The sequence below is a fragment of the Lissotriton helveticus genome, chromosome 5_1, assembly GCF_964261635.1.
Source record: "Lissotriton helveticus chromosome 5_1, aLisHel1.1, whole genome shotgun sequence".
In the NCBI taxonomy this organism is placed as follows: Eukaryota; Metazoa; Chordata; class Amphibia; order Caudata; family Salamandridae; genus Lissotriton; species Lissotriton helveticus.
This window is the reverse complement of record NC_136065.1, coordinates 770,379,993-770,395,075: the sequence shown is the minus strand read 5'-3', so window position 1 is coordinate 770,395,075 and position 15,083 is coordinate 770,379,993. Positions and strand designations below refer to the sequence as shown.

Genomic DNA, 15,083 nt, shown 5'->3' with positions numbered 1-15,083 from the left:
AATAACCATGTTATACTATATTTAGTAGCTACATGTCTGATGTGGTTTTCTTCCACTCTTGCATAAAACCATCTATTATACTAATAAATAGCATGCTGTGTTTACGGGCTGCTATGGCAGAATTATTTGTTGTTTTGGCCCATGCCTCTGGAAACTGGGCTTGTCCCATTTCTCTGCCATAAAATGATGTGTTTGACATGGCTTGTTTGTTGCTACTGTTGACTTCCTAATGTTAAAGTCCCTTGAAATTACTAATGCAGAAATGGGGTTTGACCCCGACTTCTCCTTTCGGTAACCTTCCCCCTGTAAATGGTCTCTTTGCTTGTAGGGCTTCCATGGCTCTCATGATGTCTTTAGCCTTTTTTCATTTGTTTACGTTAATCATAAGTGACACTGCCACATAGATTCTCCCCTGTAAATAGGGTATTAATGATATTGCCACGCACTTCAGGTTTGAATCATGACATCCATAGCCATGCTTGTCTTCTAAGTGTGGTATCTCTGCCCATTTGATAACTGCAGTGCCTGCAACATCTAGTGAAGATTTTAGTGTGTTGTAGATTGCTTTGTCTCAATTCTCTACTATGTGATTGATGGCCCCTCCACTTTTTTCGAACAGCATCTAGCCTTTTGCTATCCTTATCTGGGTAAGGTCCAGGAGATGCTTGTGCATTCACTAATTTCCTGGCAGTAGTCCCAATGAGTGAGCCAACAGGTACATTACCTCTATTAAACAGGGTCTTATAGAGATGGCTTGTAATTTCTCACCACCTTCGATGTCATTGCCCTTTATGACGCTGAGTCTTTAAAGACCTCTTTTTTCTTTTAAAGTACACTACGTAGCATAAGAAGGTAAAGATGTTTTCGTTCAATTCAGTGCAATGTCTCTAGAAAGAAAATGGGTTCCTCTTGTCCTTTCTCCAGCTGTATGCCAGAAGTATTAGCTGATGTACCTAAGAGAGCAGGGACATCTGGTTTTTAACACTTTGTGACATGTAACCCCATGAAAAACAGAATTTGAAGATGGCTTACATGTACTTTGGCATTCTGAACTAATACTCAGTGTTATAATGAGTTATAAAAACTCTGCCTATGGTCAATTCCGAAAAGGAAAAAAAAGGCTGTTTATAATTACAGATGAGGTAGTGGAATAATGCACAGCATGCTAACCCAGACAAGATTCAAGCCACAAAACCTTCTACGACCCTAACCCATCCGTGTCCCGCTGTGTTCCTTCAAAGTCCTCATTCATATCTTGCTAATAGAATGTCTGCAAGCCATTATCAATATGGCTTTATATTTCCTGTATTGTGTTCTTCATTTAATCTACTATTTTAAATACACAAAGTCTAAAACCATCCCTAGTGTCTTTCCCAAGCACTTGACTGGAAATCTGCCACTAGGCCATTTCTGCACGCCTGCACTGAGTGCAATGGTGTGGATCTTGTATTGAGGTGCATAAAAGGGTGAGGTTGGCCAATTTTCAGAACAATTTTGGACCAGATGTATTTAGATATGGTTGCAAAATACTGGTCACAGTTTGTAACCACTACATTATTTTGCGAACTGACCTATCTATTAATAGGTCTGACTACTCTGTCTGAGGGGCAGTCATTTTTTAATGCACTAGTTGTGGGCAGCAGCCCCATACAGTGCACGGCGGAACCGTGCATACTGCTGTTATGTACCTAAGCTGCCAATGTCCACATGAAATCCCACCTTTTCACTCCATACGCATAAAACACTGAGAGAAACTTTGCTGTGAGGTGAGTGTACAAAAGGTGAGTCCTCGTTCCACCTTAGCAGAAGGAACATGCCAGAGCACAGATTGTAACCAAACTCCTCTACAGAGGAGCATTTCTTGTGCTTTTTCGAAAGCATAACAATCCGATGAGGGTGCTTTGCAATATAAACACAGCTGACCTATCTATTATTGTATTGGGACTGAAATATAAGCCCCCTCTGCCATGTCACTCACAGAATGACTGCCTTTGCCCTGGCTTCATACCGCGGCAGGATGCCGCTTTCTCACCGCCCTGCCCGGGGCCAGAAGCCATGTCTAATTGCCTAGAGAGCTCAAATACAAACACGCCGAAAGCTCTTAAGCCCCTCTCTCCGGATGGAGTAGGTTACACGCCACAGTCCACCTTGTTTCTTTGTACAATGTGCTCATGCGTTTGAAAATAATGTCAGCCTGGGTTTGTTTTGTTTGTGCATGTTGTCTGCAGTCGGTAGGTCTATGCCGCTTTAATCTCCGCAATCCACACTACCATAGTGGATGCTAGTGTGGTGCTGCTGATTAGGCCAAATTACCAGGATGACTGAAATATATAATGTGATGTGTGCTATGGATTAGAAGGGCCTCCTAACACCATGTGCTCCATGTTACTAGTTGCAGACTTTTGTGTGGCAAACATTTGTAATCCGGATAGTGTGGACGTGGCTGGATTCCGCTTGACTCATTAAATTAAATATGATTTGTGAGTGAAAAACCACACAGCACCAGATACATGGTATGGGTGCCACAGTCCTTTCCAGAACTTGAATTAAAGGGCTGTCCCACTCTTCGTGGATTCCCTGACATATTATCCTTTTTCTAGACTCCTCCCCTTCTAAAATGGATCTTGTTCTGTGGTTACTAACCCTAGACACACAGTAGCCAGTGGAATAACAATTGTGCCATGGGTCGTGATGCTAGCAGGGAAAACGGCATTTGGTAATTAAAAGACAGTGGCATTTGGTAATTAAAAGACAGTGGCATTTGGTAATTAAAAGACAGTAATGTATGGGCTGCAAAGGGCCCCTTACACCTCTGGGCGGAGGTGCCAGTGCACATGTATCGCTTATTGTTTTTATTATTATTTTTATTGTTTTATTTTATTTATTTAAGAAGTTTTATATAGCGCTGGCTGGACCCAGGAGTATCAGAGCACTTTACAAAGTGTTTCCATACAGGTACAGTGTGTATAAGCACAGACAATGGAATAATAAAAAGAGCAAGTCCACATAGGATACATGACATCTAGATAAGATAGTAAACAAATAAATTTAAAAAAAGCGCTTATATGTACATCTCTGAAAGAGGCCTACTTCATGCATCTTTCCTCTATTTATAATTCCGAGCATCAGATGTTTAAATAATATAATTTGACTATTGCATCTGTGTGACTAAAGAAACAGGCTTTCCTGGACTTCTGCCAGTCTTACCCAAATGTACCTCCCTTTCGCTATGCTTCATGGTCGCCCCTGCTGGACTCCATTTTATATGTGGCTCATGCAAATTCAACAGGGACCCAAAATATTCGTTCATGCAAGCATAATACTGCCCTTAAAACAGAACTCCTGCTCACAAGTACATTTGTGGGTGTTCTTCTGGTAAGGCTGTTGATTAGATGGATCGGCCTTATCAAAATTGCGAAGCAAATAACAAAATAAGTTGCAATCTGCGCAAATGGAAGTCAAGATTTAAGCGCAGGAAGCCTCTCGGAGGTTAATTTAAGAAACTGCTTACCCTGTGCGTGTAATCACTGCATTGACCCTGGAAAAAAGAGGAGAGAAAGGAAAAGAGATTTAAGACATGGCACGGCATGCAAGCAACTAATCCCAGCTGGAACTACTGATATCCTGTCCTGACCCTCATCTCTCGGCACCTCTTTATGTTTTTATAAGTGAACTCGAGCTAGCATTACCCTCAGATGCCTCAGGAGGAACTTTTATGTTTTCCATAACAATATTATTTGTCGTCCTATCTCTTAAACAAGATAACTCTTTTTCATTAAACTAAAATTAGAAAAAGCACAATGCAGTACTATCCAGCCACTCAAAACTTGCTTTTTGGTTTCCAAATAACCCATATTACTCTGACACACAGACACACACACGCACACACAATCAGTGGCTGTCGCCAAAGTATAGTTAAGGTTCAGGCACACTTTCCATAGAAAATGCAATTTAAAATTTTATGGCAAGACCGGAGGTTACTATTATTGCAATCTTACTATTCCTTTAAGAGAAGTTTATCAGTGTGCACTGACTGTAATTAGTATGTTTAGATTTTGTTTATCTTTCTTCATTAAATTGATGATAACCCAATAGGCAATAGTGGGGGGTCAGTTGATTTATGCAGTTGAGTGGTATTTGCAGCATAATTTACCACAGAAGTTTCAAAATGTGCAAATCTCACTAACAAAGTTGCTTTTAGTTCAAATGTAAGAAAATAATATTACCATAAAATTGCCACTTTTTTGTTGTTTTTGCTGCAAAATTCAGAGAACCGTGACAGATAATTTGGTTCACCATGCCACATGACCCCAGCGTAGCAGCCAGTGTGCCTGACTCCGGACTATGGGGTTCACGGTTCAATCGCCAGCGGCAGGTTAGCCCAGCACCATATAACTTTGGGCAAAAGCTCGCTTAATCTTCCTGACGGCCCCCAGCTCCGGGACACCAATTCGGAGGTAGCTGTGCGCTTTACAAATACTGGTATTTCATTTCATTTCATTTAGCCCTGACAATGTTAAAGCTCTAGAGGGTTGTTTAAGTGCAATTCTTATGATGATGAAATCTGCATTTAACAGGCAAGCAAGAAATATTTAACCTATTTTAGAGTTCCCTTTGCTTTGTGAATTTTTTTTTATATCACTGCACTCAACTCCATGAACTGTAAAAATAACACCTTTAATTAAAAAAACAATGCAGATGCGTTTTGACTACCTTGGTCTTTCTCACGCTAGGTGAGTCCATTTTCTCATTCAATTTATAAACGAACATTAGCCCTGCCAACAGCAGAGGCCGGCACAGGTAAGCACGGTGGGGCGGGGCAGGGCGTGGCAGTGGGGAAGTCGACAGATAACGGAATAGGTATTATTTATTTATTTAATGATACCTCTCCTGTCATCTGTTGACTTAAACCCCACCCCCGCCCCACCCCAACATGTTTACCTGCTGCTGCCTGCCAACAATGAAGCATTTTGGCTGCTGTAGTCACAAGAAAACATATAGCAAAATGAAACAATTAAAAAAAGTTACTCATAGTGGGTGAAATACACCTAATTGCAGACAATGCATTGTGCTCATATAATGCACTCACAAGAAATATACAAAAATATATCATATAATATTATCTTGGTCAATGAAGCCACTGTATGATTGTAAGTGGACCTGTGGCCTAAAGGCTCTTCATGCAACCAATTAGTAACAAAAATGTATCCAACACATTATAATTGGTGGTAGAAATCCATAACTGTAAAGTACATTTTCATTTGACAGTAGTCTTGGTTTAAATCACACATATGGCTCAAAGTGAATCCTGCAATGTACAAACCAGACACACATTTGTAAGGCAACCAATTTACACTTTATGTATCAAATAGTACCATTTCATCAGTAAATCAATCTTGAGTACTCATTCAGAACACACTGATGCAGCAACATTTTCTCATGTTTGTTATAGGTGTACAAAAAGTTCATCATTGTGCAAGGCAAAAGGGGACTTGGTTTTAGTTGGATTATATATTTGGACTCCAGTCATCATAGTTTCTTCATACATATATATTATCTAGTGGCAGTCGCCACTGCGTAGTTATAGTTAGGTACGCATTTCCAGAGGAAATGCATTTTTTGTGTTGCTAATATCTTTGGCACCTTTTGATAACTCGCCCCACAAAATTCCAAAAAAGTGCTCTTTTTTGCCTAGTTTGTGCATGGAAAGTTTCAGGGAGATCCATCAAGCGAGGGCCAAGAAAAAAAGGGGTGGGGGTCCTACAACACAAAATCCCCATGCATTTTCTATAGACTTTTTTAGACCGTACTACTGTGAAAACTGCTGAACAAAAGTTCACCATAATTGACAGGAAGCTAGATCTTGATCCAGACAGCATATTGTTTATGATTTGGTGTGAATCCATTAAGCATTTTTGAGAAGTAAAGGTTTAAAAATATTTGTATATCTGGACGGTTGAGTCCGAGGGACTCCTGTGAGAGTCTTGTGGGAGCACCAGTTATAAAAAAGAGCATTCTGATGGGGTCCCTGGAGACTACGAAGGATCAGCGAGGGGGGCTGCATGCTCCTCCTCCCTTTAGATTTTGACCCTGGCATGTGGGCCTCTGGCCCAAAAAGGCTTGGGAAGGAGGCCACATAGCCCCCTCCTCATTTTTATTGTATTAGGACCCAGGAGGATGTGGTCCCCTGGTCTATTAAGGCTCAGGGAGGATGGCTGCATGGCTCCCTCCCCTTAATATATATGTTTTTGATCCAGGGGGTGGGGTCCCTAGGCCCATAGGCCAACCCTCCACTGCGAATGCCAAAGGCTGTGTGCAATTTAGGGTTGGCAGCCCACTGCGGGTTTGGCCACTGTGCCTGGTGGCAGATCAAGCTCTGTAGCCAACCCCCTGCTCTGATGGACAAAGGCTGTGTGGATCTTGGGGTTGTCTCCTAGCGGGAAGTTGGAGGCAGGACCTGGCTGCAAGACAGGCCCTGAAGCTATACCCATGCTGCGTATGACCAAAGGCCATGCGTGGCATGGGCTTGGTTGCCTCCGGGTGACTGCCTGTGAGGAGTTGGATGCAGGGTCTGGCAGCAAGCCAGGCCTTGCGGCCAATCCCATGTTGCATGTAGAGTGGGGTTAGCTGTGTGGGAATTTGGCTGCCTCCGAGTGGGTTGGCCACAGGGCCTGGCCTCAGGAAACACCCTCTTGCCAACTACCTGCTGTGCATGGCTGAAAGCTGTGCATAGCGGGGATTTGGCTTTAGTATTAATTCTCTTTATTGACAGATTATAGCACATGCATGAATGAAATATGACTACATGGCCCCAGAACCTCATTACTGTGCGAGGTTGAAAGTTCAAGCAAGAAAAGAGACAGGGCCATGCCACGCTATTGAGTGAATTCCAGCAATGAGCATACTGTAGATGCAAACAATCTGCATTAAGTATAAGAAAAACCAAAGGCTTTACGTATTATAATAAAATATTAATATACTTAAAAAAAAAAAAGAAATTCACTGAAACAAAAACAAGGTTAAAGTAACGTTATAGTACAGTGTGATAAAATTATCTGTTTTTGTTTAAAAAAACGTAGAAATTCACTGATAATACCCAAAGGTTAAATTTACGCTATAGTTAGGTGAATTGTCAGTGGCAATATTAATGTTTTGAACTAAAAATCACCCACAGAAATCCCCCAGTTATAGTTAGCAACTTGCCCACCCTACATGCACTGTGTATGGCCTCATATATTACATCACTCATGACATGTTGTATGCCTTGATCACTGGAACAGAGGTGCTTTAAATACATTTCACCACATGAGCTAAAAATTCCAAAAAGTCCCAAGATGCATCTGTGTGATCATTCTAAAAAAACGGAGGCCCCCTGCAGGGTCGGGCCCCCTGTTGAGGGAGAGTTTTTGGAAGTGTTTTGATTGGGGGGCATGACCTGCTGACCTACACATGGAATAAAGAATAATACCAGATACCACATGTTGGAGATGGAAAAGGGAGATGGGAGCGGTTCTCTCTCCCGGGTGATTCCGGATTCTTCACTTGTAAGAATGACGAAGTGCGCAATGACTGTCAATTTCAACAATTTGCATGTGACCACTTTAATTATCCAGAGGTACTGAACAACAACAAGAATTAATTTTTAATTGCTGTGCTGACTGAACGCTATTAAGCAGTATTTAACAGATACTACAATACAGTTTTTGGCATGGTCTCGCAGATGCATCTCTGAACTTGTAGGAATTTTTAGGTCTTGTGGTGAAATGTATTTAATGCAACTGTGAAGTGTTTGCACACCTCTATTCCTGTGATCAAGGCATTTCGCCGAAACGCACAAGGAAGGGTCATTTACATGCAGCCATTTTATCAAGTGAAGTCAAAGCTGTGGTGAAACCATGAATCGACCTACAAATCTCTTTTGTGCAATTAATTACCGGGAAGCTCCATCCCCGTCAGCTGAGGCCGCCCTGCAGGATCGCGGGCCGTCGTCGATGGAGAGTTTTTGGCTACATATATATATATATATATATATATAGTACATATATATATATGCCAAGTATATATATATATATATATATATATATATATATATATATATTCCAATAGAATGTCGGCGAAGAAGCAGACATTGCCGCTAGCAGCGGCGGGCCGGGACGGGATCGCCACTCCCCCGTATACCACACAATCGTTCACACCGTTTCTCAAAGAACGAAGTCCAGGCCAACAGCTTGGTTCAGCAACTGGTGTTTATTCACAGCGCACTCAACGTGTTTCGGGAACAAGAGACCTTGTTCCAGAAACGCGTCGAGTGCGCTGTGAATAAACACTAAGCATGGGCGGATTTTGCGAATTGGCAATCCGCGAAATTGCGTATTTACGGATTCGCAATCCGCAAAATCCGCGAACTCTCGCGAATTTTGCGGATTCCTTTTTTTTTGTGTTCGCAAGTGTTTCTGCCATTTCGCAAGGGTTTTTTACCAGTTTGCAAACGCGAACTTACTTGTCGGGTAGCAACGGTCGCGACCATGTTGTTTCTACGTCTGGTTCATCACAGCACCCTCTGTTTCACCACTGCCACCCTGTTTCACCACTGCCACCCTCTGGCTCACCCATGCCACCCTCTGGCTCACCCATGCCACCCTCGAATTCATCACTGTAGATTATGGGGGGAAAAGCACACCTGCCCTGCCTCAACTGACATGAATGAATTAGGGGCTGATTAATGTGTCACTGAATTTGAACTTCCAGGCTGGCACCTGCTTCCTTATCTGTAATTGCTTTCTGTTGCAGTGTAATGTTTTAACAGGACCTTTGTTGTATACTTGTAGCTATTCTCTGAGCCTGCTGTGAGGGTCAGAGCAGGGTCATAGAATAGTTGCAAGTGGGCAACTGAACTCTGAAGGGGCCCCTCAGGAAGCACTACAGGGAATGGTTACTAATGATAAGATTGAACTTTTGCACCTGCTGAGTGCTTTCAGTTTTGCAAAAATCCAAATATCCAGCAGCATCCACAAAAAGTAATCCTTCCAGGCACTACAGGGAATGGTTACTAAGGATAAGATTGAACTTTTGCACCTGCTGAGTGCTTTCAGTTTTGCAAAAATCCAAATATCCAGCAGCATCCACAAAAAGTAATCCTTCCAGGTCAAGATCCAAATCAAAGTGGCCAGCACATGAAAAAAGCACTGGGAGGAGCCTGCTGGACAGGAACAGGAAGTTGGAGACTGTGGGGCACTTCCTTCCCCCCCCCCCCAAAATGGACTCCTTGCAAAAAAAAAGTGCAGGCAAATGTCAACCTGAGGAGTTATTCTGATAAAAATCATAATTTTCAAGGTTTATGCTGCCTGCTGGTGGATTTCTTGTGCGAAATTGCAAATTTTGCAATCTCGCAATTGCGAGATTGTCGCTGCCCCCCGCCTCTACGTGTTCGCAAGTGTTTACTCCCGCGAAATTGTATAGTATTCTAGTTGGCAAGTGCGACCAAGCAAAAAATCCGCTTCGCACGGATTTACGAATTTTCGGCAAGTTTGCGAGAGTTCGTGGATTGCGAATTTGCCCAAAATCCGCAAAAAACGCGAGCGGAACGGATTTTACGCCCATGCTTAATAAACACCAGTTGCTGAACCAAGCTGCTGGCCTGGACTTCGTTCTTTGAGAAACGGTGTGAACGATTGTGTGGTATATATATATATATATATATATATATATTTCTTTACACCCTTCCACCAGACGCTGCTCCTCTTTACCACTGGTGCCTCTTTACGCACGGTGGAGTGCGTATTTTACTTTTCCCAACACTCGGTCACTGCTCCCTGGACCGATTCTCAATAAACAGCACTCAGAGTCATTTAACGCAGTTCCAAAGCGCCATATTTTATTTCAGCACTGCAATTTTTTCAAGGTTAACACACACGTTTCGGCGTTGCCGCCTTCGTCAGTGTATATATATATATATATATATATATATCTCCTTGTACGCTACACCCAGGCAGCGGAATACACGGCGGGTGCATCCAAGGTGGGGGGATGGTCCCACAATGTTTCTAAACAACTCCGGTACAGGAGCACACACGGGGTAATAGTTCATTCGTCTTGTGCGGAATGCATTTTCGGCATCGGCCTTCCTCAGCGCACCAAATAAAACAGATTGCACAGGTTCCGTTCTCTTTCTCATTTTATTTTCATTGGCGGTACTGTGAGCCAATCATTGCGCGGCATCTCCGTCTTCAGGGCAGTCTTTAGGTAGACATGAAAATCTCAAAGTTCCACAGTCCCTTGCGGTTATCATGTTCAGGCTACATTGCAATTAATAAAATGCTTCATGTTCTTATGTTGAATAAATACCGCTTGTTCACAGTTTCCGTAATTCATCCATTAAAGTGCAAGCCTATATATATATATATATATATATATATATATATATATATATATATACATTACCTACTGGCGCTCGCCAGTAGGTAGTTATAGTTAGGACCTTGTTTCTATTCAAAAAGTGTTTTTTCTTTTGCCAATATATTTGGTGCCGTTTGATGAATCTTCACGACATTTTCCGAACTAATAGTTCACTCAGGTCAGCTCCAATCTTGAAAGTGTTAGGGTGATTCGTCAAGCGGGGGTCGAGAAAAAAGGGTGGTCCCAAAACACATTTTCCCCGTGTTAATTTCCTTAGGAACTTTAGACAAAGCTACAGCCCAAACTGCTGAACGTAATTACAACAAATTTGGCAAGAAGGTAGGTCTTGGTCCAGAAAGCGTGCTTTTTAGGTCTCGCATAGCGTTGCCGCGCATTCACTGCTAGCTTTGCGAGGCATGCAGTATACGGTATGGCTGGAAGCTTCGGCGAAGCTGGGTCAGACGCAGATGAGGAGAGTGACACTGGTGAGTGCCCTGAGTGGCACCAAGGTGTTTTCTAGAGAGATGGGGCACACCTGCTGCCAGGTTGAGGGGTCAGGCAGAGTGATAACTGGTGCCAAAGGAAGGCCATGGGCTTATGTTATGAGGCTGTAGGAGAGCACAGGGTGATGGATTTTAAGCTGTTGTTGAGCGTGGTCCAGGGGCGTGGCTAGGAATTAGGTAAGGGATGTGAGGGAAGGCAATACCACTGACAACGGGACTGGATAGGGTCACTAGAGGAAGTAAGGGGGTGCAGTGATGCTCCCTTCAAGGATGTTTAGCACACCTAATTTTGTTGATGAATATGTTTGTATGTGGGTTGAAAGTTGTTAAAGTGCTTTTTTACTTTTGGAAATCTCCCACAAGTATCTAGTCCTGGGTTTTGTGAACGTTAACAGATCACAGACCTATATACAGAAAAGTGGCTTGCCACGAACAAAGTGTAAACAAAAGTTTTGCAAATCGGTCCTATAACAGGGGCCCGCTACTGGTGTGAGGCCCTTGTTGTTGGTGGAATTCCCACCAGGGTCTGACTGGTTTATAGCACAATCTGGAAGTGTCCAATGGACATATCTGACAGATCAGTGTGTAGGGCAGTTTTTTAGAAGTTTGTGAGCCTCTATATAGACATGTTTGCAGTTTTTTAAGGTTGGTTTACCTGAAATTACCACAAACATCGCCTGCAGCAAACAAATGCATGCATTCTCCCATACCTTGCAAAATACTCTTGCAGCTGTCTTCATGAGTTCAAAACTGGCCTGACTTGCAAATGTGGCCACTTTTTTAGCAACCAGGTTTACTAATGGGGGGCACTTTGATTTTGATGCCCAGGCCTAGGTTCCCCTTGTTGTCCGATGCCAAAGACCGGCCCTGGCTGGAGTCATTCCTTCCTGTTCGGTAGAGTGAGCCTCTGTTCGTTAGGATAGGGAAAGAGCGCCCCTGCCTCTTGTGATGTTTTATCCTACGAAGGCATAGATGATGCTGGTTAACATGGGCTGGGGTGTGATTCATAGAGCAAGCTGTGTTGCATAGCTGTGCCTCGGTCTGCACGCTTTTCGAAATAGCAGTCTTATTTCAGTATCTGGCTTTGTGTTTACAACCTTCAGCCCTCTGTTTGTACATGTTTGTTCTGCTACAGATATGTCCTGCCGTTCTCTGGTAGTGGGATGGGCACATATTAAAATTCCAATTTCAAATTTAGGATTTGTAGCATACATGTTGGTATTTTGTTGTTAAAATCATTATATAATGAATGCCGTTATCTGCTTCAGAAAATAGAATTTGATATTTAGGGTGCATAGAAGTTCACACGCTGTCTCCCTTAGTAAGGTCTGATGTAGATCTGGCTAGAACAGAAGGAGAGGATATCTGTCCTACTTGATGTGTGCAAAGCAGTTGTATGGTTATAAATCGGTTTAGGTTCCTTTGTATGATCTGTGGTCTGTGTAAGTGGATTGTATTGTTGAAGTAGTTAACCTTTACCCGTACTGTAGTTGTCAACGTTTGCTTCACCTTAGTTTGTAATCGGAGGTGGTTTGTCATGGCATAATAATGTACAAGTTGCTCATGGAGACCTTTTGTAATTATGCAGTCTGGTTTTCTCATTGGTATAGAAGTACCGCGCCTCATCCGTGAGTTTGTACTCCTACCTGCTCTGCCATATGCAGCTGAGTATTTGTCCAGATGGGGTCTTTATTGTTTGTCCAGAACAGCACTGGCGTGATTATTATGGGGCACCTTCTAGTTTGTAATATTTCATTGTTTTAATAACTTAATTATGAAAGGGGTGGAGTATCTTCATGTGAGCTGTTCAAGGGTTATTCAGGAAGCCCATGCAAAGTCTGATAACGACGGTCCAGCCAGTAGGCATTTGATAGACTGGCTTAGACTTTGGAATCGTGTTGTGATTATCCTATATGCAGACGAGTTAGAAAAATTAGCCTGAGACGCATCTCATTGGTTTTGAGAAAACACTTCTTAAATCTTAATTATTACAAATAGGAGATAGAAAATACACATTGCATATACAATTTTCAACAATACACATTACTTACCAATTACAAATAGGAGATAGAAAATACACATTACATATACAATTTTCAACAATACACATTACTTACCAATCATTCAAAACCTGCACAGCTAGCTAGACCTCAATCTTTTAACCTTTTCTCTGTCTAGAGTCATGGTTGACCACCAGGCTGACCCTTTCCGCCCTGGAGAAGTGAATAGGGCCCCTTCTGCTAACTCCTGGTGTTCTTACAAAGTTTTAACTCTGGACAAACTCACCTGCTCCTATGCACGAGGAAGCCGGGCCCACTAGAAAGCTGCGCCCACAACAAGCATTCCAGTGCTAACCCTAATGAGGGACCACCCTCTTGCACCCTAAGGGAGGAAACCTGGGCAACCGGGCCATAACTTGGTCCCCTGGCACAGGAACCATCTAACAAATTCCCCAGGGCAATACTATAGAGTAACTACAAAAGGATATGTACAATTGCACAAGCGCCCACCTCCAATCCCCCCTCCCCACTTTATTATCAGTGATCCACTGACAATGTTTGGGGTAAAAATGCGCTAATCAAGAATTTGCTAGAAGTTTTGGTATGTCTAATGCAAGTGTCTACCTGCCTTGAAGCCAACCATGAGTTTACCCTGCCACAGGCACTAATGGCTAACTGATCACCTGCAACCTAGCCACTATTCTAGCCCATGAATATCGAATGCACAGTGACTGCAAGCAGCCCAACTCCGAAGATTTCCTTACCTGGAGAGGACAAATTCACATCAACTTTATGTTTAAAAAATAAACTAATCTCCCCTCAAACCGAGCATTGAGTTACAGTCTTCAATCAAGCCTTATCAAATACATTGCTCAGGCACTTTCCAGGTTGTACGATTGATGATTTAGATGTAAACCTATACAATGTAGCCTAACCCTTTTTGTACCTTATTTGTTTTTTTTAGAGGAGCAGCTTAATGTGTGGCGAGTGTTACCTCTGCTGAAGAAGTATGTTTATTGTTTACTACCAATATGCCATAGAGTGTTGGAGCATTGGTCTGCGACCTTATTCATTACTGAAGTAATGGCTCCTACTAGGTAATGCTAATTCATAGATCAAGGTTTATACAAATAACTGAAGGATTGAATATATTTAAATACCATACAGGTCATTTTAAACCTCCATTTGAATAAGGCCAACTCATTTCAAAAGTTTAGGCCAGTCCTGATAATTTCTAATTCTTCCTTCTATTAGTTAAGACTCAGTTTTGCTCATTTGTTTGGACATCATGAAGCCATGTTGTCTGACTGTTAGAGCCACCAACCACTACTTCTATAGCATAATCTACTTTAGAATTCCTAAGAGTGACTGCTGTTATGGCTCATTTTGTCAATTTAAGGCACTGTTTGTTTTAATTTTGTAAGACAAAAGATGGTTGATTTGGCCACTTGCCTGAATTGGATTGAAAGTTGAGGTTTGTGATTCATACAATGCCCAAATAATTCGGAGGAATGTGGGTGTTGCAAACCATTCTAGTGCCTAATCTTAACAGCTGAAGCTTTAAGTTGATGGCATTCAATTTTTGTTCACTTTTATTTACCTAGAGGTGACCAGCTCTACTTTTATTAAATGTACTTTTTTTTTTAGTGCGTAAACAGCATCTCTATATAAATGGAACTGCAGGGTTCCTTCCCTAATGATTAACAGTGGCTTGTTGAAGATGTTCAATAGAAGTGGTTAAGTGGAGAGCCTTTGGAGACCCTGCATTCCTCCTAATTCCAGATGTTTTGAAAAGGCAAAGTCTAACCTTATGGGTGCGACTAGTTAGAACGTTAAAATAAACTTCTGCTAGTTTCCAACCTGATCATCTGATTAGCAGCCTGCGCATGACTGTAGAACTTGTAGCAGAATTAGAATTGCAGTATAGCTCTGCTCAGTCGATGGAGCTTTGAAGGTGGTTTACCTGAAACATGCATTTCTTTCGTACTAAGAAAATGCTGTGTTGTTTTATGGCCAGCAAAAGGTTAACTGAACTGTTCCATGCTCCAGCTCATACCTTCTTAACCACTCCACCCTCCCCAAGATTACCTTGCTCAAATAGAAATGGCAACTTTATTAACTCTTTTAAGATTAGCCCAATTAACCCCAGCAGATCCAATACTCCTGAACGTATAAAAAGTAAACC

General features: G+C 42.2%; 1 protein-coding gene across 1 annotated transcript in view; it reads right to left on the bottom strand.

The window, feature by feature from the left end:
• COL13A1 (collagen type XIII alpha 1 chain) overlaps positions 1–15,083 on the bottom strand; it is a 396,595-nt gene that overhangs the window by 286,255 nt on the left and 95,257 nt on the right. The window contains exon 8 of the mRNA XM_078643241.1: positions 3,512–3,538. Within this exon, the coding sequence (XP_078499367.1) occupies positions 3,512–3,538 (27 nt within the window). The remainder of the gene's footprint in view (positions 1–3,511; positions 3,539–15,083) is intronic.